At 40.6% G+C, this 27,697-nt stretch overlaps 3 protein-coding genes across 8 annotated transcripts in view; 1 reads left to right on the forward strand and 2 right to left on the reverse strand.

The window, feature by feature from the left end:
- The window catches only part of LOC113037444 (solute carrier family 22 member 6), a 29,723-nt gene extending 19,790 nt beyond the window's left edge, over window positions 1-9,933 (reverse strand). For 3 of the 5 annotated variants that reach the window (XM_026194509.2, XM_080289862.1, XM_080289861.1), the window contains exon 1: window positions 166-822. In XM_026194509.2, coding sequence (XP_026050294.1) covers window positions 166-519 — 354 coding nt within the window. In that variant the 5' untranslated portion in view covers window positions 520-822. Of the gene's footprint in view, window positions 1-165; window positions 823-9,778 lie in introns of those variants that run through there. The other 2 variants (XM_026194512.2, XM_026194511.2) reach the window with 2 other exon arrangements.
- Window positions 5,887-13,071, forward strand: ccn6 (cellular communication network factor 6). The gene is made up of 5 exons (XM_026194514.2): window positions 5,887-6,052; window positions 8,009-8,288; window positions 9,845-10,081; window positions 11,772-11,965; window positions 12,079-13,071. Exons 1-5 carry the CDS (start codon window positions 6,005-6,007, stop codon window positions 12,358-12,360), a joined length of 1,041 nt encoding a protein of 346 aa, XP_026050299.2. The 5' UTR covers window positions 5,887-6,004; the 3' UTR covers window positions 12,361-13,071.
- On the reverse strand, window positions 12,517-26,915 carry tube1 (tubulin, epsilon 1). 2 transcript variants are annotated; one of them, XM_026194513.2, is made up of 12 exons: window positions 26,731-26,915; window positions 26,485-26,558; window positions 21,602-21,654; window positions 21,430-21,487; window positions 20,640-20,755; window positions 19,074-19,195; window positions 17,566-17,753; window positions 17,276-17,448; window positions 16,618-16,758; window positions 14,197-14,337; window positions 13,369-13,543; window positions 12,517-12,951 (listed from the first exon to the last, which is right to left on the reverse strand). In XM_026194513.2, the coding sequence occupies exons 1-12, from the start codon at window positions 26,753-26,755 to the stop codon at window positions 12,793-12,795; spliced, it is 1,425 nt and encodes a 474-aa protein (XP_026050298.2). In that variant the 5' UTR covers window positions 26,756-26,915; the 3' UTR covers window positions 12,517-12,792. The 2 variants fall into 2 exon arrangements, with proteins under 2 accessions (XP_026050298.2, XP_080145989.1); XM_080289863.1 differs by lacking the exon at window positions 26,485-26,558 and having other exon boundaries at window positions 26,731-26,883.
- Between the last annotated feature and the right edge of the window lie 782 nt (window positions 26,916-27,697).

The raw sequence follows: 27,697 nt of genomic DNA on the forward strand, positions 1-27,697 counted from the left end.
GGGCCCTGCCCTGCATGAGTCCAGCTCTCAACTGTAACCCCATTCACCCCTGTCTCAAATGTCACCAGAGGCCATTGTAATAAAAGTGTTAAGTCTCTCCACATTCCGTATCTCCATGCTGAACACATCTGGGTTTATCCAAGAGGCTGCTGGATTTACACTCACCTCAGTTACTATAGTGTTTTGAAATGTCTCTGTGCTGTACTCCCAGCCGTCCGGGCAGCTCCTCCGGGTAGGATGTCCATTGCCAAGAGATTCAGCACTGCTGTGGTTTAAAGGGACGGTGCAGGACAGGTCAAGTTGTCCATCACGGGTGGTTAGAAGGCTGAAGTTTGAAGAGGCTGGAGTCCCCGCTGAGAGCCCGGGAAAGCGGCATAAATGAGGAGGGACTGCCCCGGTGAAGACTGAAACCAGCATGTGGAATGCCAGAAAGATCTGAGGTAGACAGATCCACACATATAAGATCTTCTGGAACTTCCCAAAGCCTCCGATAACAGAGAGGATTTCATCAAAATTCATTGTGCTGACTGTTGGTGAATGCACAGTTAAAATCTGCCTTATTATAACTAATCGGATCTAATTCAGAAAGTCCAAAAGAGCTCCTAAAATGAAGCTGGAATACATGCACAAGCAGACAAAGCTTCAGTCAAATGTCTAAGAAAAAAAGGCTGGAATTTATGCCTGTGCCAGGCTGATGATTAACAGGCAGAGTCACTCTCATTCATATGCAGTCACACCTGTGCTGCGCCGCACTCTAAACAGCAACCTGTGGCTATCTGTAGGAAAGTGTGCAGCTCTCTGAGGGTGATCTAACCTCCGAGTGATGGGAGTGAACCAAAACAGGAGGGAGGAGGTTCCTCACTGTGGGAGGAGCTGCTGTGTAGTGGGCTGCTTGCCTTTTGACTCTCCGCCCCTCCTCAAAAAGTTTCATAAGAATAAATTAGGTAACCCGTTTTGACTTTTTACCAAGAATTTGTGGCTGTCTCTCCCAGTTGACAAACAACTTGATTCAGCTGAATTATTTGCCCAGCATTTCTTGCAGCAATAAATGCGGATCAAAAAAAGTTCTGTTTGTTTATGAGAAAACCCAAAGGCATCACATGGCTCCTCAGTTTCCTGTATTTCAGTTGTCAGACTAGTTCAACTTGTTGTCAGTGGGGGGGGGGGGGGGGGGGGGGGGGGGTGTGTCTTTGGTGGTGAGGCAAAGAAGCATTACCCATTTCAGAGCACTATTGAGGAGGAATTAGAGCTGCTTTTTTATGCTACTCCATCACTAGCTCACCACTTCCCAAACACATCCAGTCATCTCTTGGTTTGTGCTGCTGATAATATAGTTTAAAGAACCTCGATTATTTCTCCGGGGAATCCTCATGCATAGTAACTTATATGCAAACTGGAACAGAGCTCCCAGGGGTAATCTGAGAAGACTGGCATTCTTTGATTAGGCGTGGGGCTCCCGACACTGTCAGTGGGAAGGACAAGAAATTACTTCAGGAAGAATAGAGGAGTAGTTACACATAATGATCGAAAAAGACCAGAGGCAACTCAGTACAAGCCCTGCTACTGAATTCTAAGCAGGAAATACAACTCCGGCACTATTACATAAATGCTACTCGTCACTTTCACAGAAGGAAAAAGTAGCGTAAACAACTTTAATTTTTCAAGAGCTTCTAACAGTGATCATTTCTGTGCCACCTGCACTGCCACTCATTCCACATTGCAGCACCATCTTGTGGTTACATGGAAACAAATGGAACTGTACAAAGCTGCAAAGAATCAATATATTTTCAATACTGGAGCTTTTCTGTAGTCAGTGTGGACAGTGTGTCTAATTAAATGTTTCTGCTTTGAATGGTCGACCCCAAATATTTAAACTCTACCAATTTCAGTATTCACCTTTTCATCTGTCTCGCTCTCATTCTTAAACATCTATCATACCCTCAACAGTTTCATTCCTCTTCTCGCCAGAGCATACCTCCATGTATCAGTACATGTCTTCTCCATTCCTGAGATATCCTCTCATTTTCCAATGTTGTGTTAGCCAGTCTCCATATCTCAACAGGTATATCTGGACTAACTGCCTTTTTCATTCATCACCCTTTTCATAGCTGCCCCCACGTCCTTCTTACTAATCCTCTGGGCGTCTTGATTCTCTATCTTTCCTCCATCCGCATTCCCCTTTTTCTCATTTTCTCATTGTTTTCTATGTAAAATGTATGTAAAATCAGAAAGCATTGATGCTAATTATTTAACATCTATAACAACATCTTTAACAAGAAGCAGTTCAGAGCTGATCCCGAGTGTAATCCCACCCCCAGTTTAAACCCATGTGTAACTCCTACCATGCACCCCACAAAGAAGCCAAAGGATATTTGTATATTTTGTATAAAGCAGTTTTTTGTGTGTATGGATGATGTGTTGTTGAAGTATGTTGATTGCCAATGAAAATATAATTTCACATTTTAAGTGGGTTGCAAGTAGCAACCCACTTAAAATTAATTTACAGCTTTTTCATAGAATATCTGTTTATTTGAAGCCAAATTGGAAAGCTCCTGAAAGGAAAAACTGTAATGCCAAACTGTGACAGAACTGAAATGCTTAGGTTTTGAAAATCAGCCTGTTTACCATGTGGCTTAAATAAAACTCAACACTAATCAAAGACAGATCATTTGTGATGAGGAGGGAAAAACACAACCAAAAAAACCCCAAAAGAAAAACAAATGTTATGACTAAATATTTTTTTTAATCTATGCATATGTATGTTCTAATTACTGTAGGGTTAACTATTCATCATTGAATCATGATGGAAACTAACATGTTTTAGTGCTCTTATGGTGTATAAAAAACGTTGCCGGATCAAAAAGCTTTTCACACTTTTCCACTGTGAGAAGGTGTTCCTTTGCTGTTGATAAGAATGTAACTACATTACTGTGGTAGATAATGACAACTTGAACATGTCTAAACTAAAGAAATGTGAATGAACGGCAATGCTGATCCAACACATTAACACCACAACAACAAAAATAAATCCACCAGACCCAAATACCCCAACTAAATTTAAGATCCTCTAAAATTTTATTTTAAGATATCAGAGGATTACACTCAGTTTTCAACATCATAATACCAGATATCCTGGCCACCATACTGGACCACCTTCAGATCCCCCCTGCCACCTGCTCCTGGATCAAAGATTTCCTTACCAACCAACCAACCTCAATCAGCCTGGTGGAATCTGTCTCCACCTTCAGGTTTCTGCGCACCCAAATCTCAGGTGAGTTCACCTGGACCCACAACACCATCACACTGGTAAAGAAGGCCTAGCAACAGCTGCACTTCCTCTGTGTCCTGAGGAAGAATAAACCTCGGCCAGAAGCTGCTGCTGGCCTTTTACCACTGCCTGGGTGTTTGCAGGGGCCACAACTGTGAACAGGAAGGGTGCTCAGATGGTAATTAGCTCAAAAACTCATTGGCTGACCTTTGCCAACCCTGGAAGCTATTGCCACTCATGCCACTCACACAGTGGCATGAGTGGCACTCTATACTCTCTATACCCAGACAAGTCCTTTTTCACTGCTTCCTAGCACTTTGTTCTCCAGTGTGTGCCTTTCTTGTTTTGTACATATTCCTCTACTCCTTTTGAGTGTTATGAACATGGGTGAATTACTAGGCCATGGGGGCACATCCCTTGGAACCAGTAGGGGCTGTTACCCTTCATATTTTCATTTATTTATTTACAAAGTTAAATTACACTTAATACTGACCCGGGTTATATAATCACATGTATCTGGCTAACAACATATGGAAAGCACAGACAGCATAGATTACATTTGGCCGGTTGGCAAATTGAATTGTATTAGTGGGTCCAAGTTCAAGGCAGGATGGTGGCTTAGCCGGCAGAGAGAGAGAGACACTTGCTGAACCCTCTGATGTCACCTGTGGTCCAGGGTTGAGGAATATTAAGACAATTTAAGGCCTCCTGTTAATGACTTTGCTTTAAAGAATACCAGAATGAACTTTGCTTTAGGTAGGTGATTTTAAAGCTTGCACAGAATGTAAAAGAATAGCAGAAGAAGTATAATCTCAAAGTAATGTGCTACAAAACTTTGAATGCGTAGGTGTGTAGAACGTTTGTATCCAAAGTGTGTAGTCGTGATAATCCTCCCATGATTGCAAGTACAATAGCCAGATACTCACAGAGTGCATGATATTGTAAAGAGGCTTATGTACTAAACATTAGCATATGGAAGTATGCAGTTGAATAAAGGCTCTAGCCATGGTTTTGGTCAGTAACCCTAGTAATGCCAGTCCCACTATGGTGCTACACATAAACACTAGCGAATCACCATCACTATTAAGATTCATTCACTTCAGACTACTACAAAATCCAATTTAAAGCTGTTCTGCAGCAATGGAGGTTGATGAAGCCTTGAAAGCTGGTTCTACTAATTCCTACAGGTGTTTCAACTTTCCTGGATTGGTTACAACCCCCTCTGTCTGCATAAAAGCATTGTTGGAAGACATTGTGGTACCATAATCTCGTTAGAATCGGTTGAACAGTATTGTACTGCATGAAACACCATCATTGGGCTACTGAATACTGGAAGAAGGTATTATGGTGAATCAAAATTGGAAATCTTCGATTTTTAATGATCTTTGCAGGCAGGATCTTTGTACGCTTTCAAGTAGGCAAAAGGATGGTTCCACAGTGTGTGGCATCAACTAGCATGTTGAAAAAATGCTAGAAAGAATGCCATGTGTGATCAGCTGTCATACCCGCCAAAGGTGGCTACTTTGATGAGTCACAAGTTTAGAATACATTTTGGTCTATAATTTCACGATTTTTATTCTTTACTCAAATTGCTTATTTAATGTCATTTCAGACTGCAATTAGACATCAAACTCCATCATTTTCAATAAAACACTGGAAAAATTGGGCTGTTCAAAAACTTTTGACCGGAACATTACTTTGAGTGCACAGTGCACAACTGAGTGTAAAGGTGCTATTGGGGGGGGGGGGATTAAAATCTCACTGCTGGGTCCAGACCTCCTCCAAACTGATGTTTATTTACCTACAAAGAAATGAGCAGTCTCCAATTGTTATGGCAGTTTCATTTAAATTAAGAGAGACAGAATATCCAGAGAAAATGACATAAAAGTTATAAATTGCTTTCAGACAATCCAACAGAGGATTCAGGAATGATTTCCCCCGCGGTATCAGTAAAAGAGACCATTAATATCTCTACAAGATTTTATAGCAACACGTTGATTACTTGTAGTTATAGAATATATATAGTTACATTGTGACTAGTTTTTAAAGTTGATAACGATCTGATGACATTCTGGCCTCTCATTGTTGGCAGTACTGGTAGTACAGCACGCAGTAGCAGCAATACGAGTATTATCAGTGTTTCCATATGAAATCTCAAAGGACTGCTGGTTTTAAGAGAATGTAGGTGGAGAGCTAGCTATGAGAGGAGCCTTTATACTCAGTGTAAATAATAATGGAATGTGAACTCAAATAGATGTCAGTCCACATTAGGTGAAGCACGCAGCTTCAGCACCGCATTAAATAAACGGCACAAAGTGAATGTGTCAACTGAGAAGACTTTTAAACATGAAAGTAGGTTTGTTAAGATGTTATGTACAATAGTAGCTTATAACACACACGGTTTAAAGATTTAACCCGTATTTTCATTCAGGTGTGAGTAAGGCTAAGGCTAAGACTATGGAAGTAGGCAGGTTCTGAAGGCTGTGGAGCGACCCAGCATCAAATACTTCCCCTCTGGATCAGTGAAATGGGGGGAAAGGTGTGTTTGAGGAGGGACAGAAGGGTGCTTTGTGGCCTTCCCCAGTCAGGTCAGCTCTCGCAATCTCTCCCTACCCCACCCCATTCCAATCCTCTCCCTCTTCCAGCACCCAGTCTCCCTCCCTCAATCCCACCTTCCTGCTCCCTCGTCACCCCATCTCTCTCCTGGATCTCACACAAACCTTGACCACTTGAGAGATGCTACTGCTTCTCTGCCATTCCCTCCTGCTCATCTTTGCTCAACAGGTAAGAAGAGCACTACCCTTTCACCTTTTTTTCCCTCAGACTGCAGATAAGACAACACTCGATGCCACTCAGAAACTGCTATATATAAATCCAGAGGAAAGCAGTCAGCTGGGATACCTGACTGCAAGTGAATACCAAAACACCCCGTTCAGAATTGACTGTTTGATAGTATTATTTGTATGTAGGCTTTAGTAGTTTACTGGCTTTAGTGTAGGGCTTATTTTAGAAGCGTGAAGTAAGAAAAGATGACAAAATTGGGAAGCCTTTGCAGTTCAAGCTCCCGTGGACTCATTTTCACACCATGAAATGAGCTCATTCAGCAAACCTGGCAGACAGGCTTCAGATTTTTGCCATAACCCTCAGTAACCCTTGGAAGCTCTGAGAGACCAGGGGTATTTGGAGCACAAGTGGTGCCATGGCTGGATTTCATCACAGCAAATACCATCAGGTAAACATGGACATTCAAGGACTGGAATATATTGAAATATCTAAGACATTTTGGCCTCTCACTGCTCTGAGCTCTGTGCAGTGTGTCACTATGTTAGATGTTGAATTTTTTGGCTGTCATGCTTTGTTGAAAGGTTTCTTATAGATTTTTGTTTCTATTTTGAATTTTTGTTTTGTTTTGCACTTAGCAGTGAAAAATACAAAGCAAGAAAGACTGGGAGGAGCCGAGTTCCCCTTAACCAGACTGTCCCTGCACAGTTACAATGACAATGCTAAACTAGAAGTATGATGGGTATTAGACATGTCTAAGCCTCAAACCTGAAAGTGTGTGTGTGTGAGAGAGAGAACAAATTTCAATCTTTTCTGATAATTATTAAAGATGATCAGAAATTAAGTGGCTAAATGTGTTTTAGCTAAAGCTAACACATGGATCTGAGTAAAGCCACTGCAGTTAGGATTTTACTCGTGGTTTTTAGACACAGACAGTAAAGATAGATAGGTTTAAATACCTGAAGTCAACCATCCAAAGCAATGGACACAAGAGAGATGAAGAAGAGAAACCGGCAGGGTGGAGTGGGGTGGGTGGAGACGGGTGTTAAGTGTGATTTGTTACACACTTAATACTTAAAGATAGCAGTGAGAGGGAAAGGCAAGGGTTACAAGACAGCAGGGAGACCTGCTATGATATATGGTTTGGAGATGGTGGCACTGACCAAAAGACATGTGCACCACTCTAAATAAGGGGTACATGCACTCACTGCACCATAAAGTCATATCCTGTTAGCAGCTTTAGAGAAATTTAGAAAACATGTACTTTTTAGAACAAGTATATTCAAATAACTCAAATAACTATTATCCAGCGTAAAACTGCCAAATCAAACATGTGGACCGGCCTGCTGTGGTGTGTGTGTATAAGAGAGAGAACGAAAGACAGAGTGAGATTTTATGTCTGCTCTAGTACAACGTGGCAGTAAGGGACCCCAGGAAAAAAAACGCCCCAGGGCCTATCATGGAGTTACTACTCCTGTGGCAATGAGATCATTTTTCCAGTCCAGGGGAAAAACTAAAAGCACCTTTGAGGCATCATCTGTCTCCTCACTTTCATCTCCCTCAAGCTGGGCTAAAAGATATCTGACACAAAATATTGACCTTGGCTGGTAAAAAGCACTACAGTAAAATGCAAAGGCATCTTGTTCCTTTAGTCTCCCATTAGAGTGTCTGCACTGAACACTAAAGAGTTCTACTTTAACATTTTCCAGAGTAACTAAACCTGGTTGGACAAGGAGGGTCCAGAAAGATGGGTGTGAATGTAGACAGGAAGCAGATAGACGTTACTGGTACATGTAAACATTTTATTATTTGAACTGTCAATTTATTTAAAAAAAGCTACTGGTTCGAGGAGCAGCGTTTTTTACTGTACATTTCCCCTATCATCTCCATCATAATAATAAAATAAAAATAGTACTGCCAATTCAAAAATTTGACTCTTTCTGGCTGTTTTCCCCTCAGTGCTTCAGCAGGGCGCAGAACAATGGGCAGCTGCAAGCTCCTCAGGGTGGACGGGCTACGACAGAGAGACGCCAATTCTGCCAGTGGCCCTGCAAGTGTCGGCAGAGACCTTACTGTGCCCCTGGTGTCAGCTCTGTCCTGGATGGGTGCGGCTGCTGTAAGAGCTGCGCCCGACAAATTGGAGAGCCGTGCAACGAGAGGGACGTGTGCGACCCACACAAGGGCATGTACTGTGACTTCTCCACAGACAAGCCAAGATACGAGGTTGGAGTGTGTGCATGTGAGTGGACCTGGTCTTTTACTTGATTGCAGGCAGGGTTGCAATAAAGAGTCAAGGGGCCCAACACAGGTTTTAATCAGGCTTCCTTAGTTGCACTGCAGCAGTGACTCATGGTCAAAGCAGCCACTCATTTTACTCGGATCCTTCGTTATTATGTCCCTCCATCTTACCACGTTCATCTTATAATCGGAAGGTTGCTGGTTCGAGCCCAGCAATGCAATCCATTATTATTATAAACCTTTACAAGCTCGTAAAAAGATTTGTAATAAATATGAATGAATGGGCTGCTGTCAGTGCTTGTATGACCAGTGTGCAGCAGCCTTTCAGATCGGCGCTTCGGCCCACCGGGAATAGGGCCATTGTGCCAGATTACCAGTCCAGCTCTGATTACAGGGGTACATGCTGCTTTACTTCCTACAACTATGGCAGTGTGATGCTGGCTGTTGGCAGGTGGTCAAACATTGTAAAAGTTGGACATGGCTATAGTAACATCACCCACTGGTTTGCGTTTTAGTATTTTGAAGCCTTGACTTTAGCTTCATAGACATGGCCATCTTCATTCTTTGCAGAGCAACTGTAATGGATGGATATACTTTTAGACCACAGGTTAAGTTATAAGCTAATGCTAAGCTGCATCCATAACCGCACAAGTGCAGACTGGATTATTTTTAACTAATGCAGCTGATAAATATAGCTGCACCGTAGCTGCTAATTAATGCTGACAAACCAACAAAATATTTGAATTTTATTATCCAAAAACTAAAGACTTCCTGAGAGAATGGTCTGTAGCACACAACAGCCTATAATAATCATGATCAAACTAACCTCACCTCTCACTTTAAGCTTTAATACAGCTCAAAAGTTTAGTTATTGAAAATTTATGAAGGGAAATATTAGCTACTGAGACCAAAACACCTTTCTGTACCAACTTATAAACATGTTTTTGTTATTTTTTTGGTTTTAAACAGTAGTCTATGGGGCTCGCCTCACTTTTGGATTCAGCGTCAAGAGGATATTTGAGGATTCAGCCCCAGGGGGCTGCTGTCGCAGGGTTACGTGTGTTGCAACAGTAACAGAATTATGGATATATTGTGAATGGCATATTTTAAAGCAGTGCAAATCACAATTACTCTACCATGAGCCAAACAACATTTGGAAAGACCATAAAAGCTGTATGTTTAAATTCGTTTTTTTAGTGTTTGCATAAAGCCACACAGTGGCTTCAGAGGAGGCCGCTCTAAACCGGTTCAACGGGAAAGCATTTTAAAAAAAATATGCAAGTGTGAAGAAGCCTGAAGGGGCTTTTACAAACCTCAGTGGGAAACTTAAACTCCAATCAACAATTCCACCTACGTGAGTCAAAAACCACTGGCAAAAACATGTTTTTACATTCCATGTCATCATTTGAAATGTGCAAATTGCGTGCTAGGCTGGGAATCAATGCCAGCATAAAGGAATATGCCATTTTAAAAAAGCTAATTTGCACTTACAGTCTTAAGATCCACCATAATCAGAGTTTGAGATTTGCACCAGCATGTTTCTTCTCATTCCTTCAGACATGATGGCGGTAGGCTGTGACCTGAATGGGGTCCACTATGAGAATGGAGAATCCTTCCAGTCCAGCCCCCTCTACAAGTGTACATGCATCGCTGGAGCCATCGGCTGTACCCCTGCTTTCATCCAGAAGCCTGCTGGTCTCTTAGGCTCTGCACCACTGATCAGCAACACGCCAGCTGGCCTTCGCAGTGGCCAGAGCCCAAACAAGCACCAGCAGGACACTACCTACATGTCAGGTGTGTGTTTAGAGAATGAATTCATGGAGAAGAGCCAGACTGTCTTGCCTGGAATGCTAATTGCTGTTAGGTAGCTGGAAGGGAAGGGGGAGCCTCATTACTCAGTACTGTCAGTGTGAGGTGTGACTGCCTGTGGTTAAACTGTCTGACACATATGATTCCAGTTAGAGAAGGAAGAGAAACAAGTTGGTTTTTATTAAAAGCCATAAAAATGTCACTTTGATGTACGGCAAAGCTTATTTAATTGGCGTGGCATGTAGCTGAACCAGATCTATCACATGATCTATCTGAGTCACATACAGTGATTTGCCACTGTGAAAAAACAAAGCACTTTCCCACCCAGCAAAAACTCATCGTCCCTGTCGTTGAGATTTGGTTGAAACATTTTAATTTTGATTAAAAATGTCAAGAAAAGACACGACAAGCTTACTAAGTGGTGCAAACGAGCATGATGCTATAGTCACAAAAATGCACTAACGAGATGGGAAAGTTCTGAGGGTGATCTAATAACAAAAGAAGCTTTTATTTTGGTGTTTGTGGGTCTGATCTGGTTGTGGTTCGAGAAGTGTTGGTGCTAGTGGACGGCTCCGGTAATAATGAAAAAAAAAAAAATAATAATATGTAAAGATAGCTACATGTAAAAGAATGCCTGAGTTTGTGTAGTGAGCTGGTATGTTTACAGTGTTTCAGATTCTTTTGTGTTACATTTCTATGCAGATCTTTTAATTTTTTTGTCCTTTTCTATGTAGTAGCAATTTCATATCATAATGAATTCAAAATTGATTAATGGGACTGCTCCCATAAGGCTCTATAGCACCAAATCACAACCAGTATTAGTCAAGTTACTTGAAAATAGTAATTTGTTACTAATTACTGATTACTTCTCCACAAAGTAATCCTGTTACTTTACGGATTACTTATTTTCAAAAGTAATTAGTTACTTTATTATTTACTTTTTAAAAACATGATACATATGTAATAATGCAATAGACCTTTCAGCCAATTCAAATTTTTTTTCCTGCATAATCCATCATATAAAATTGAATCAAATCAAAAAGTCTCTTTTTCAAACTTGTTTTATTAGTTTTAATCTTTTAACTTTATACACATTGCATTAAGCAAAAATTAAATTATATGCAACATTCTCTGAGTTGAAGAAATTTGTTTAACATTTAAACCTATGTTCTGCATATTCCAGCATTTAAAATAAAATAATTTTTGCGTTTACTCTCACTCTTTCAAATAGATGCAAGAAAAACACAGCAAGAAATAAATAATTTGAAGTTTAATTTTTCACTGTAGAAAGAAGTTTTCTTCCCACGTAGAGTGCACGGCGGACGCTAATGTTTATGTCACTTTTTACAGAATCAAACTAGAAGTAATGTCAGTAATTCCAAGCCTTAAACACTGCATGGATGTACTCTCTGCCGCAGATCAACAGTGGATAATATCTCGATATTATCCACTATTGTCATGAGACATTAACAAACAAAATCAGTAACGCAGCATGCTTATGGTATAGTAACAGTAATCCCTTACTTTACTTGTTACTTGAAAAGTAATCAGATTACAGAAATGCATTACTTTTAATAGATTACTGCCCATCTCTGATGGAGACACAGCAGCTTGTTGGAATGATTCTGATCTGTGCTTTGCTTGACACAGTACCCTTTAACTGTAACACTGAAAGGTTACAGGGACCCTCCTTTAGCCTGGAAGAGGAACTGCCTAATCCAGACCACCCACTGGAGTCCCTGCTCCAAGACCTGTGGCCTGGGCATCTCTGTACGTGTCAACAACGATAACAGCAAGTGTGAGATGAGGAAAGACCGCCGCCTGTGCTTGCTGCAACCGTGTGAGAAAAGCGTGCTCAGGAGTGTCAAGGTGGCATCTTTAGCTTTAATCTGTCTGAATCTTTAATATTTTCATTTAATTTTTAAAGTTTTTTTTCTCAAACTCTTAAAAAGAAAGACACCAATTGCTATTCCCACTTCTAGGTGCCAAAGGGAAAGACGTGCCGACCCAAATTCCAGGCAAAGAAAGCAGAGAAGTTGACTCTCTCTGGCTGTACCAGCAACAAGAAGTTTAAGCCCACATACTGCGGTGTGTGTACAGACAAGCGCTGCTGTGTCCCCAACAAGTCACGCATGATCAAGGTCAACTTCACCTGCAAAGGAGGCTCCAACACACAGTGGAAGATGCAGTGGATAACGTCCTGTGTGTGTCAGAGGAAGTGCAACGATCCGGGCGACATGTTTTCTGACCTGCGTTTACTCTAAGGACCCCAAACGTCAGAGACGCAGAGTGGTGCAAGCCCCGCTGTGAGAAACTAAGGACTGAAACACACATACACTTTAATTCTCCCTTAGTAACAGTTTTGCACCTCCAAAAGGACAAAAACAAAACTAATTTTGAGAAAGAAGAACAACAGATCATTAAAAAAACAAAACAAAGTTTTATGGAGCACTCTTCAGGACAGATATGTGCACTAACAACAAGGAATATGGCCAGTGTACTAGCTTTAACATTACCTCATAACAGAACAATCAGGGAGCTTGGAAAAGAAAATAGAAGCTTTAGAGTAGATTAAACTGATGTTCTCTTTAAGTGCTGTTTGGAACACTTTGACCATGCCATACATTAGATAACGTTGATATGTAAAAGCTTCAGTTCTGTGAGTCTGATTCCAAGATTCACAGCACAGCAGACCTTCATCTGGCGATGGAGAGTCTGGGTGCATCAGGCGTGAGTCTGGCCTTGGTGGCATCCAGATGATGATATTCTTCAATCACTGAGTTGAGAGAGGCAATGGCCTCTGAGAAGAAGCTCTGTTCCATCCCTTCTACATGCAGGTAGTGGTGTAAGTGAGCCTAAAATGAAAAAAACAAAACATTAAACTGAGTCTGACTGATGTGTTTGTCAGATTTAGAGGCTGATATGCATTTGCCAATAAGCTTGAAGAATAAACCTGAGATATCATTTCACCTGAAGACAAACTGCTTTGTTTTCTGTGGCTGTACCTGCACCACATATTGAATTAAATAAAAGAAAATACACATTTTGAAATCCATGTATGCCTCTAAACTTAAACCAGTGCAGGTAGACTATATGCCAAGTTATCTTTTGTAGCTACATTTTACAGATGGGTTAAAAGGTTTAGGGTTTAAGCTAGAATTAGGTTTAGGCTAAGAGTAGACTATAGGTTTGTAATAGTAAAATTTAAGTTATTAGATCTGGGAATGCATTACTATCAAAGAATGTCCTCACAAAGACAGCTTGAGACGCACCTTCTTCCTGTAGAGCTTGGTAAAGCGTTCCCTGAGCTCCATGAACGTGGGCTTCACGCAGGTGTTGTTGGCCAGAGCTAACAGGGAATGGGAGTGTCCCACGGGAGGCACTGAACACAGACTCGTCTTCCAGCCTTCCTGGTTCCATGAGACAAAGGGCAGTGATGGTCTCAGTCTAAAGCCAGGAGAGAGGGGAAAATAGCTGTATATGTAATGTTTAACATGTGAGCTTCACATGACAACCAAAAGACTTTGTTTAGTCTCAGTTTACTGTACTTTAAACTGTACTTTATCCTGAAATCAAGTTCCCTAGCTAGGAGCTATGACTTTAAATCCAGAAACCAAGCACATTTACTTCACTAGCTTTAACAACAATCAAACAACTGGAAATGAAACAGTAAAAAAACCCAAAACAAAAAAAAAAAAAAAAAAACTTCACTTGTCTGCAGATTAGAGGACTACCAACATCTACAAGTATCCTTATAGTTAAGATACTTAGTCCTGTTTGTACATTAAGTATATATATATATATCTATATTTGTACTTCCTTCCTCCTCCTACCTCTTTTGCCAACAATTTTAACACAACAGTCACAGTACAAAATGTGTGTGCCAACTGAAAAGGAGTTCTGTGAGAGCAGTGGTTAGAGGAGAATATAGTAAGAGCTTGTGGCTGAATGCAGTAATCATGACTTACTGCTAGTGCTCAATGGGTATACTATGGGAAAAGGTGAGTGTGTGGATCACTGGGTACGTTGGAATGGTTGCATGAAATCGTTACATCTTTTGGTGTAGAATTATATACAGAAATAAAGGATTTTCCTCTGACCTCTCGATGTTCCTGCGGACATCAGAAACCTGCACGTTACCCCTGACCATGAGGGCACAAGCCAGGTACAGGCTGTGCTTTGGGTCAGCTTGTATTAGCTGGTGGTCTTTACTGAAGGCATCGCTGAACATCTGATCCAGTCTAGAGCGCACGGGTTGGAAGACAGGAGAAGAAAAGAAATGCTTGTATCAGTTGATCAACTTTACAAGAAATGAATGTGCATCAAATCATGTTAAATATTCCTTTTATTGCTTTTTCTTCCAGCCTCAATGAACCCGATTTTAACTGAACATGCCTTGAAGATTTTTATCAGAAGTTCAAAAAGACTGGGAACCAAGACGGCAGTGTTTGGCATAAAAGAATGTTTGCACCTTTATTTATGTAGGGAAGTCCCAAAGAGCAGGCGAGATATTTTTAAGCAACACCATGCCCTGCATTCATACAGTCACATTTATTTACTGCTGGGAGTTATCCAGTAAAACCACCACTCTTTTTGACCAATAAGCATCTTCATAGGAGGAGAGAAGGTCTCTGTGGCCCACACAAGGCCACTTTTGTGGCAGCTGTTGCTGGGAGGAGGTAGGCAGATTGGTGTTTTTTGTTTTTTTTGTTATTTTAAATCCTACGTCTGGAAAGCTAAAATTGAACTTGCCGCTTTTTCACATAATAAAAAGAAAGCTGGGGCTTTGTGGTGTTTTAAACTCTTACGCTTCTGTTTAACTAGGAAGAAAAGTGTTATTCTGAGTTTTTAGTAACTTGGTTATTCAGATCAGGTGAGTTCATTAAAAAAAAAAAAGCTTTATATTTAATACAAACTCAAGGTCGAATGTAAAGTGTTAAACCTATTTGAACTGGATCTTACTTTAATACTATTTTTCAGTAATGATCAGCAGAATTTCTCAACTATTAATCATTAAGTACTGGATTATTATTTAAACCATTCACAACTCTTAGCTACGCCTCTATTTTCCAGCTGTTTCCCCACTTCTGCATCACTGCTTATATTAACAGAAGTGTTAAAAGGTGTTTGCCTCCTTCCTGATTTTGTATTTCTTGTATGTTTGTCACAATTAAATATCCATCAAACAAATGTAAATATTAGACAATATATGTTTATTATTTGGCAGTTTAATTCTACATCTGATCTATTACTTTTACCTAACTGATAACTTTTCTGCTCAAACTTGAGGCATTCGGTTCTTTACTTTTCCAATTTTTTTGTGACCAGACAAGCTAATCTGTCACTTGGACACTAACCTGTGGGGTGTTTGTACTTTGGGTTGAAAATCATAGACTAACCAGGTCATTCATAGAATCATTTTAAAAAGAAAGCTTTTATAGGAGATAATTAATTGATCATGAGCAAGTTTCACTTTTTTCACTCTACCACTGTAAAAGCAGACATTTGGGCAGTTTGCCACTCATTGGTAAACTGAAGCATTTAGGAGTGTGTAAAGAACACCACAATTCTTCCCAAGGTCACACCATGCAATGCTCAGAGGAAATCCAAAAGACCCAAGAGCTACAACTGAGATTCTACAGGCCTCTGTTACCTGGTAAATGTTAAAGGTCATGACAGTACAATTACAAAAAAAAAAAGACTAACCAAGTATGGCTTATTTGGATAAAACCACTGAAATGGAAATTGCATAGAAATTATGAAAACCAAAATGTTGAAATATATTCTATTTTTTGACTTTGCATAATATTGCAAACTCTATGAATAAAAAAAATAACAACAAAAAAATCCATTATTTATTCAATTAAATACCCTGAATTCAAAAATTTAGTAGCATAACATAATTTCAATTAAGTACAAAGAATATAATAGGCAATTACCACCGAATATGCACAAGGTGTGGATATGAATGAAGGATGAACACAAAACCAATGATGTTATTGTGTATTTCTTACAGGAGTTTGGAACTATTGTCCTGACAAAACTGAAATGTGCAGCACACTGAAACCATTTAAAAATGTCATGTTTAGTGTTCATCTGAATTTGGGGCAAACGGTCAATCATTTCTCTCTGTTTTCATAGTGATTTTGTGTTTAAACCAGATGTTAAGGATGTGGTTGTGTTCCTTATGTCTAGAATGGTGTCAGGGACAGGAGTTATGTAAGCTGCAAGCTTCAGCCTATACTCTTTCACATGATTCATATCAGGAAAATATTTGAATCTAAATTATGCCACTAACCATATCAGCCACCCCATCTGTAGGAAATCGTGAGTCAGTCCTGCTTGACTGGTGCTGTTTCATCATCATGTTACAAATGACAGTTTAAGTTACGGTGTAAACCAACCGAAACCACTTCTAAATGGTCAAGTCATCAATGGAGGGGTTCATGTGAGGAGGAGCTCTGCAGGACACACAACAACTGTCAGGTAAAAATAACTGCACCGATGGGCACAAGGCTTACCTCCTTGTGGGCACATTAATATCTGCTAATGTGTAGAGGGGTGTGAGACTGGGCACCAGGTAGTGTAAACGAGGAAAGGGCACCAGGTTCATCGCAATCTCATTCAGATCCATGTTGAGGGAGCCCTCAAACCGGGCTGAGCTGCAAATAAAAAAGTTATAATGACATGCTCAATTTGACTGCATAATAACGTTAAGTTCCACTAATTAGGGATAACTAAAAGAAGCAAATCTAGAATATCTTCTTGATACATAGCACTGTGCAAAAGATCAAAATACTTTTATTCATAAATAACTTCCTAAGTTGACTTGTGTGACAGTACCAAATCTCCAGGTTGACTCTCAAGCCCTTGCAGGACTCTCACAGAAGCTTTTAATGATAAGATAGCATCACGCGATAAACACCTGAAATGCTTTGACATCTCTGGTTAGTGTCTTATGCTCCAACTTTGGCTGACTCAAAGGGCCAAAATTAAAACAGACAGGAGACTGCAGATGAAAGCCCAAACTGGCTTTACTGACTGTTATTATGAAGAGAATGGATACTAATGCATTTATTATGGCAATCTTATGGACTAGAAAAAATGGTCAAAAGGGTGTTAATGTTTTTCCTTAGCACACGGGCTTCTACTGTATATGAGCAAACAGTAATACTATACCTGGTAATATTGAGCAACAGGTTAGCCACAATGTTATTCATAGCATCAAAGGGTTTTTCTGCCCCACTGAGGCCTTCCTGTCCAGAGGTGACTGCGCTGTTTCTCTTGATATTTAAACCAGGCTTTGTACCATGGGACATAACTTTAATCTTGTTCACAATGTCAACCAATGACTGGAAGGGGAGAAATGAGGGAAAAGAAGAAATCACATTCAGTTTGACAGTTTTCATTTATGTGCGTTGCACAGACATTTGCAGGGAGAGAGGGGAGGCATTTCTGAATCCACAAACCTGGTTTTCCACTAGCAGGACACAATCAGCGTGCTCTGTGAGCTTGTTCATGGCAAGGACACTGTTGTATGGTGAGGTGATTACGTCATCTTCCCCAGATGGATAGATGGAGGTGACAACGCGACACACCTCAGGGAACTCCTCCTCCAGCAAGCTGAGCACTCTGGTTCCCAGGCCAGAGCCAGTACCTTAAATCCATAGTCAGTAACTAATTAATTATCAGCTGTCTACAGAAAAATCCTTAATTTACTGACATGACAATTGAAATCTTATTTCTACACTGCTTGAAAAATTAAGGTAACACTTTGACGCATAACAGTAGAGCTGCAATCCCTGGTAATCCCTGAGTCAGATCGTGGACACTGAAGATGAAGGGACCGATCAAGCTGGAGGAGACCTATCGGGTTTGGTTAGCCTGTGGGACCTCAGAGGCAGCTGATTGGTACTGGCAGGCCAAGCAGAATATAGCTTGGGCGGTGGGTGAAGCAAAAGCTTAGGTTGTGGGAGGAGTCCAGTGAAGCCTTGGACAAAGACTTTCGGTCTGCCTCGAAGTGTTTCTGGAAAATCGTCAGGAAAGCAGTGCTCTACTCTGCGGGTGTAGTACTGCGGACTTCAACTGAGTATATAGTCAGGCAGTGGAAGGAATACTTTAAAGACCCACTTAACCCCACTGGCATGCCTTCTATAGAGGAGGCAAGTCTGGGGACAAGGTCACTGAGGTAGTTAAACAACTATCGGTGGCAGAGTCCTTGGACTAGATGATGTTGATAAAATTCCTGAAGGCTCAGGAATGTCATAATCATCATGTTGCGGGGATATCTACTTAACACACCTCTGCATGGAGATTGAGGTAATGCAACTGGACTGGCAGTCTGCAGTGGTGTTTCCCATATTCAAGAAGGGGGAGCAGAAGGTGTGCTCCAACTATAGGGGGATTGCACTCCTCAGCCTCCCCAGGAGGGTCTAGGTTTTGAGCAAACGGCCTCAGAATTTGATCTCTGCATTTTGCAAAATGGTCCTGTTGCTTCATCAGGGAATGGCCTCCAGCTTAGAAATGTGGACGAGGCCCCTGGGGTAGACCCAGGAGACACTAGAGAGATTATATCTGTTGGCTGGTCTGAATAAGCTGGAGTACGTGGCTGCAGAGTGGGAGGTCTGGGTTTGTCTGCTGCCCCCATAACCCAGTCACAGATAAGACAAATAAAATGGATGGATGAATATTTGAATATATTATTTCAATAAGTTTTTTCTCTAAATTCTAGTTTCTATTTTATTTCAGCTAACTACTCTTACAGCCTTCACACAGGTCTAAAAGTAAAGAAGTGACGTGCGTGACAACAAAGATACAAAAATTAAGTAAGTGAAATGAAATCATGCACAAATGTATTCTTATTGGCTTTATTCATTTTTTTTGTCACTACAAATCTAACATGAATTAATTGAAGTAAAGCTTGGAGTACTGGACTGTGAAGCATGAATGAAAGGATGCCCTTGAATCAGAGCCTTACCTCCTCCCATAGAGTGAATGAGAAAGAAGCACTGCAGACAGTCACATTGCTCTGCTGCCTTCCTGAGCTTATCCACTATCTTCTCCCTGTAGGCCGAGCCGTACGTCATGTTTCCAACTGCCCTGAATGACAAGCACAAAACGATACCTTGGTTTTTCCCCCCTAATCATAAGATAATGCCAAAAATTGAACATTAATGATAAGTATAATTTTTAATGCTCAGGACAGATTTCATATTACTTTCATCTTTTATGATGATCACTATGTCAGATTAAGCAATTATATTGAGTGATCAACATGACAGACTGCCCGTTGCTCCCAAAGCATGCATGATGTGTTAGGAAGTTGTCAGTAGCTAGTGTGTTCATGGAAAGGAAAGGTAACAGACAAAAGCAACTGAAGGGGCTGTCAGGATGTCCTGGAGCATCCCATGTTGCTCTTGTGTTTTTTTCATTACGACAAACTATGCAAGATAAAAGAGTCAAAGTTCAACTCTCCCTACGTTATACGTGTTGTAGGACATATAAAAGAGTTTAGTGCAAAAGTCATTCATGGTAAAAACAATATTGGAATTTTAAACATAGGGTATAATTATGTGGGCCAATAAAAAGATTGCCGTGCAGTGTAAAGGCTTTCTCGCCTCTAAGCAACAAACTGTGGGAATCAGACTGACAGTCTCAAATTGTTGTGGCATGCCAAGTACAGGATTTACCACAGGCGTCATGGATTGACTACATAATCCATTGGTGGTTCATTCACAGGCAATGCTACACTGTAAACAAGTTGCACTTTTTTGTGCAGACAGAAAATAAGCCACCGGCAGCTGAGAAAAATTTACAGAAGATAAAGATTATTTGAAGAAATTAAAAGCGTGTGCTAATATAACTCTGTGTCAAGTAGACTTCCTGTTAACATCCCATAACATTCCATAGCATCTGATATCACTGTGGGCCTTCTGCTTGACCATTTCCAATCTGTGAATCTGTGAAATCTTAGAGTCATATATTAAATACTTTACAAGAGATATATACTTTTTTGAAAAATATAGACTATTGGCTCATTAACATATGAAAAAAAAATTGTAAGAGGTCCTGTAAAGTCCCACATTGGAGCACACACTAGATAAAAAGATAGTACATAGTTGTATTTCACAATAATGCATGGAGACCTGGTCTACCTACAATTTCAGGTAGGTAGACCAGGGAAACCATACAGAGAAACTACTCACATCAGGCTGATCTTTTCCCTAAATTATACTCTGCACAATTGAGAATGTGAAAACTGAAAAAACAACAGTTAAGCCACCCGTGTTCCTCTTTCAGATTATACAAAATTCAACATATAGTGGATTATTAAGAAAACATGTTTAATTCTTTCAGACAATTACCAAAAAATACTTTCTTTGCAATCTCTTCAAAGACTATTCCCTGAATACCACTAGAACTGCATATAGTGTAACAGCACGTGAGCTGTAACACAACTCCAGCAGGATTTAAATTATGGTGTGCAACAGTTGGTAAAGTCCACGTGAGCTCGGTGGCATCCTGGGGCTTGTCTGTCTCTTACCAGTTGTTGCCTGAACCTGACACGTCTGTGAGTAGTTGCGTGCTATCAAACACTTCTCTTAACGGGCCCTGCAGGATCTGGTTGACCACACCCTCTTCCATGTCCACCAGGACCGCCTGTGGATTCAAATATGTGAAAATGAGGCCCGCTCATACATTTCAATGCTATCATATACTGAGCACATTCCTTTTACCGCAGTCATTTCATAATTCACCCAATGAATGCTGAACCTTTCAGTAAGCTCGACTCCAAAATAAAATGTGAAAAGAATACGCATCATCAATCAGTCTTAAGCTTATTATTATCCATGTTAAAGCCGTTTATCATTTTTCTTTGGGCCAAAGTTAACCCCAAAGGGTGAAATTTGAGATGTGGCAGCCCTTTTCTCATTTCTAGTAGAAGGCTTATTTAATGGAAACAGAAAGACGTGGCACCTCTGGCACAGCAAAAGCTACAGCCAAACTCAATGACTGAGAGAATCAGATATGGAATTAATTTGCATTTGATACAGTTGACCAAGAGATGTTCACAAAGAATTTACCTTCAGTATCAGTCCATACTAGCAACATTCAAAGCCTTATGCTTTGCATGTAAAAGACACTTGACTATGCCTGCACTGCTATTGTGAATGTTTCATAGGTTAAAATGTTTGCACACATAGGCTAACATCTATTTTTATTATTACCAACTCTGAAATTTCTGAAGTTCTAACTTCTTATTTGCTTAATTTTTATCCAGTTTTGACACAATAACTAAAAATTAGGGACTCGAGAGTCCTTCTAGAACTTACCCTGGCCTTCAGGTGTTGGATTCTCCCACCAACAGCAAATGCAGCCCCGTCACTTTTCCTGGAAAAGGACAGTCAGTGATTTAAAAAAAAAGGGTAAAAAAAAAAAAAAAAGCAATACATTTGGAAAACTTATACGTCAATGAACAACTGGAGGAAAGCAGGTTAAACATACCTGGAATCCACATTTCGGAAAAAGCTATTGAGGGCTTCATCGTACAATCCCCTCTGAGGATGAAGGAAAAAAAAAAAGATTTAGGAGCTGTGAGAGTCATGTCTGTTTCTTACAGGACAAAACAGGGCACACAGAAAACAGACATCCCTTAGAACAAAGGTTTAGTGAGAAAACATAATGACTTCCCTGATTATCATAGATAAGATGTTAAAAAATTTACTGAAAGTTTTTCTTGGTCACTTAAATCTACAGTGCTGTGAACAAGTATTTGAACTCTTCCTGATTTTGCTTTGTTTTTGTTTATACCAGCTGCATCTACATTTTTCATTCACTTAAACATAAGATTATAGTAGACTAGGCCTGGGTATCTGGTGAAATGGTGAATCAGTAGTTTCTACATAGTTGATGCATTTTACCTAAACCCTAAGAATTACTGCACATATCACTGGAACACTTTCAGTTTTACCATGATAAAATTCATGTGAAATCAGGATTTCATTTTTGGAAATTAAATTAAATTGTTTCTAGTGCTTAAGACCAACATCCCTAAAGCTTATGAACTACAGAAGGCAGCTAACATTTAAACTGGAAACCAAAATGATTACAACTTGGATAAAGCTGAGGTAAATATCTCTCTGTCACACTAAAGAAATGAGTTATTAACTACCCAGCTGAAATACAGCGCTGAAAAATGAGGTTTTCTAATCATTAAAAAAAAAAAGAGAAGCATTCTCTGAATCACTTAGGGCGTGTCTGCTGAGGCGTCAACTGACAGCTCTCACATCATCTCAAACAGACTGCACAAAGCAGACAAACAGAGCTGGAATTGATTTAACGCAACAACACAAGTCAGAGAAGAAAATTACAATGTGTATTATACAATAGTGTTTGACACTTATCTGTTTTTCTGTCACAGTCAGTTTGGAATGCAATTTAAAAATGACATGACAATGTGGCTGGAAAGTCTGGTAATTATAAATTTACACCAAGATGAGAAACAAATAACACCCACACTGATTATTAAAGCAAAATACCCCACTATACATTATAATTCCTCAACATAGATACATTCGAGCTGGCCCCAGTGTTTTCTGGCATTTTCAACTCCTCACTGCAGGCATGTCATGTGCCTGCCTGCTTCAAGTCCTCCACCATAATCCCTGTCCCCAAGAAACCTAGGATCACTGGACTAAATGACTACAGACCCGTGGCTCTGACATCTGTGGTCATGAAGTCTTTTGAGCGCCTAGTTCTCTCCCATCTCAGGACCCTCACGGCCCCCCTCCTGGACCCCTTGCAGTTTGCATATAGAGCCAACAGGTCTGTAGACGACACCATCAACATGGCCCTACACTTCATCCTGCAGCATCTGGACTCCCCAGGAACCTACGCCAGGATCCTGTTTGTGGACTTCAGCTCTGCCTTCAACACCATCCTTCCAGACCATCTCCGAGACAAGCTTTCTCAGATGAATGTGCCTGATCCCATCTGCCGGTGGATTACTGACTTACTGACGGACAAGAAGCAGCATGTGAGGCTGGGAAAGAATGTCTCTGACTCTCGGACCATCAGCACCGGCTCCCCTCAGGGCTGTGTTCTTTCTCCTCTGCTCTTCTCCCTGTACACCAACTGCTGCACCTCCACCCACCAGTCTGTCAAGCTAATCAAGTTTGCAGATGACACCACCGTTATTGGGCTCATCTCGGACGGGGATGAGTCTGCCTACAGGAGGGAGGTTGAACGTCTGGTGTCCTGGTGCAGCCACAACAACCTGGTGCTGAATGCCCAGAAGACAGTGGAGATTATTGTGGACTTCAGGAAGCACACAGCCCCACTCCCCCCCATCATCCTGACTGACACCCCCATCACCTCTGTGGACTCATTCCGCTTCCTGGGTACCACCATCACCCAGGACCTGAAGTGGGAGCCCACCATCACCTCCGTCATCAAGAAAGCCCAGCAGAGGATGTACTTCCTGAGGCAGCTGAAGAAATTCAACCTGCCAACACGGACGATGATGCAGTTCTACACTGCAATCATCGAGTCCATCCTCACCTCCTCCATCACCGTGTGGTACGCTGGAGCCACTATCAGGGACAAACAGAGACTGCAGCGTGTTGTGCGCTCTGCTGAGAAGGTGATTGGCTGCAGACTCCCATCTCTGCAGGACCTGTACACCTCCAGGACACTGCGGCGTGCAGCTCGGATCTCAGCTGACCCTTCTCACCCTGGACACAGTCTGTTTGACCTGCTCCCCTCAGGCAGGAAGCTCCGGTCCATTCGCACCAGAACCTCTCGCCATAAGAACAGTTTCTTCCCCTCTGCTGTTGGACACATGAACAATAACCATATGACTGTTCCCACCACTAACACATGACCCTACGCTGTGTCACTGCATCATTCCATGTTTGGCACTGATCACCACCTGCACTCATGTATATATCTTTCTACGTAGCACTCATAATTCTTATTCTCATGTATATATCTCATGTATAGCTCATGCACATATCTTTCTACGTAGCACTTTTAATTCTTATTCTCATGTATAGCTCATGCACATATCTTTCTACGTAGCACTTTTAATTCTTATCCCTACTTTTATTTTTTCATGTCTATTTAAGTGCTATTTATGACACTACTTAAGTGCTATTTATGACACTATGTTTGCACTGAAGCACCGCAGCAATTTCCTAATGTTGTAAACCTGCTCAACATTTGGCAATAAACCCCTTTCTGATTCTGATTCTGATTCAAGCACATAATCAACACTTACTGTGGACTAAGTTACTAGAGGTGGGAATCACCATACATCCCACAATACGATCTTATCAAAATACTTAACGCACGATACGATATTATTGCAATTTTTTAAAATATTTTGCGATATTCAGATTCTGTACATAAAGGTAAACTTTATCAATATTCATTTTATCTAATATCAAAGTCTCGCACTCAGTCTTTCTCTCATTTCAGTCAGTTTTATTGTTGACAAACTGAACGGTTTGTATTACAGTCTAGTCCAACTTAACTGAATGCAACCATCTGGTACAATTATAGCTATTCTGAACTATGCAATTTATGAAAACTATGCAGCCCATTCAGCAACTGAAGAACTTGAAAGTAAATTAAAACAAAACATTTTACATTAAATAAAAAAGTTTTAAACTTAATTAAAATAAAACATGTCTTAAATTAAAATAAGTAAACTGTCATGTTTATTGCTGCCAAAAAACAAGTTAAACACATTTGGACAGTGAAGGAATGTCAGGATTCTTGCTCAGAAAAAGGATCAACATGCTCTGAAGTCAGAGTTCCAGTCCACAAACTTTTTTGGTAACAAAATATCGATTTCTGCTGTCCCTGTATCGATACATTATTAGCAAACAAAATATCACGATACTACATAGTATCGATTTCCCCCCCCACCCCTATAAGTTACCAACTAAAGATAAGCAAACACAAAATCTTTCACTCTGCAATGACAAGTATAACAGAAAATGGTGGCGAGACAGGGAGGAGACAGTTGGTTTGGGTCTGTTCACTACTAACAGCTGGTGAGTCCCAATTTATACAGTGTAAAATAATTAGAATAATGCTAATAGAAATGTACATTTGCTGATAATAGTCAGACATAACATTATGACCACCTGCCTAATATTGTCTCAGTCCCATTTTTGCTTCCAAAACAAACCTTACCCATCGAGGCATTGACTCCACTAGCCCCCTGAAGGTTTGCTGTGGTATCGGCACCAAGATGTTAGCAACAGATCCTTTAAGTCCTGTAAGAGGTGGGGCCTCCAGTGGATTGGACTTATTTGTCCAGCACATCCCACAGATGATCGACTAGATTGATATCTGGAGAATTTGGAGGGGTAAAAAATGCCTCAAAGTCATTGTTGTGCTCCTCAAACCATTCTTGAAGTTTTGCTTTGTGACAGGGTGCATTATCCTGCTGACAGAGGCCACAACCATCATGGAGTACTGTTTCCATGAAAGGGTGTACATGGTCTGCAACAATGCTTGGGTAGGTGCTACATGTTAAAGTAACATCCATATGTATGGCAGGACTCAAGGTTCCCAAGCAGAAGATTGCACAAAGCATCCCACCGCCTCCACCAGCTCACCTTCTCATAGTGCATCCTGGTGTTATGTGTTCCCCCACTAGGTGATGCACATGCACCCACACCTCAACCAGTTGTCTAGCCATCACAATTTGGCCCTTTTCAACCTCTCAAATCCTTATTAAATTAAGGAAAGCCTCCAAGCCCCCCCTTAACACATGGACAAACATCACAGACTGAGGAAAGCAGACAGTTTTCCCACCTTGGTTGTTGGAGGTGCATGTGCCAGAGGTTAATGACACTTTTGCTGTAGTTTAAGAAATGCTAACAGTTGAAGGTGTTTGTTGCTCCCAGCTTTTTGAATGAGTTTCTCCTCTGAGTTGATTAAATATGCTCAACTTTAAAGGTTTTCCTACACTAACTAAAGTTACTTGTACTTGAATTACATTTTGCTATTTTGTACTTTTACTACAATGCCTTGACATGATCCCAAAGGTGCTCTACTGGATTGAGGGATGGTGGCTCTGGTAGCCATTTGAGTACAGTAACCCCCTTTCGTGTTCAAGAAACCAGCTTGAGATGATCTGAGCTCTGTAACGTATTGTCTTATCCAGCTCAAAAGCACAGGTGTAATTATAAAAACGTTAAAAGCGGCTGTGTTTCACCCAGAGATGCTGTGTCTACGGGTTTTTGGTTGTATAGTCTGGGTCACCAGAACATTAGAAAGACAAACATGTGCTTTTCCTGTCGTAACAAGTTAGACTTCATTATTATTCGTCGGATACCTTCGTTGTGCTGTGCTGTGTATGTAATTGCACTTACTTTATTGACATGGGCATGCTCTCGCAAAGCAAGATCCCAAAACCTGCAGCCAACCTGGTTGCCGCACTGTCCAACTGCAGAACGGAATTTCAGTTTAACTTAAAAAACACAATTAGTAGTAATACAGATTTCATTTGTTAAAGGTATGTAGCTACGTCACATAAAACGGAACTACTTGACATAAACACCGACCTGGGGGCTAAGCTAGCCTCCTACCTGTCATTTACCGCGCTGAGTTTCACTCACCTTGGACCACAACGGACTGTGTCATGTCAACAACACCCCATACACGTTGTAAAAGTGCGAAGCTAATCCATAATGACTGTTCCGTTTATGTTATCCATCAATAAGATCTTCACAAGACTTTTGAACACCTCTTCTTCCTCGCGCCTTAGCTATGTTTGGTCGAGCATTGATGACGTCATTTCCATGGAAACGGAACGTACGTTTCAGCCACTGACCCCCCCACTCCCCAAAAAAGTGTGTGTGACGAACAAAAACAAACAATAAAGACATTTTTAAAAAGAAAAAACAGGAGGTTTGTAGTAATATAATATAGCAGTTTTGTAGAAACCACACATTAAATGATTAAAATCTCTTCTGTAGTTTAACTCCCATTAATAAAGTTAAAATAAAGGATGGTATGAGATACTGGTTTTTAAAAGCAGAATAAAAGCATTTAAGACTGTAAACTATATTTTGTCAGTGATGTTACATTATGGTTGAATTTTGTGTCTCAGCGTGGGTGCCAAATTAAGGTAGGTATATGTTTTTCCAAAATTAAAACAATTAGAAAACGAAGAGTTTTCAACCAGTTTTCCAGTGTTTTGCCTTGGTATTTATTGCTTGTCTGTGATTAGGCTTCCCAGTTATTTCACCTTCTGTCTTAACTGTCGTGAAATATTTTACCCCCTGAAAATGGTGTGCTTCTGAGTAAAAACATAATAAAAACATTTTTAAAGAAAAAAACAAACAAAAAACAGTTACTGAACACTTATTATGACTTTTCATCTTACATCACGAGCATGCTCTAATTTCCACGCCCACATAGGACATATACTTATTGGCCGCTTTGATAGGTACACCATCCAACTGCTAACTAAACAGCCATTAGACTGCTGATCCGCTTGGATTGTTGTGTATGTGTGTGTGTGTCGCCATCTAGTGGCTGATTAAACTGACTGCAAACAAGTTAACTACCTTTAACAAGATT

The sequence above is a fragment of the Astatotilapia calliptera genome, chromosome 15 (assembly GCF_964374335.1).
Source record: "Astatotilapia calliptera chromosome 15, fAstCal68.1, whole genome shotgun sequence".
NCBI classification, from domain to species: Eukaryota; Metazoa; Chordata; class Actinopteri; order Cichliformes; family Cichlidae; genus Astatotilapia; species Astatotilapia calliptera.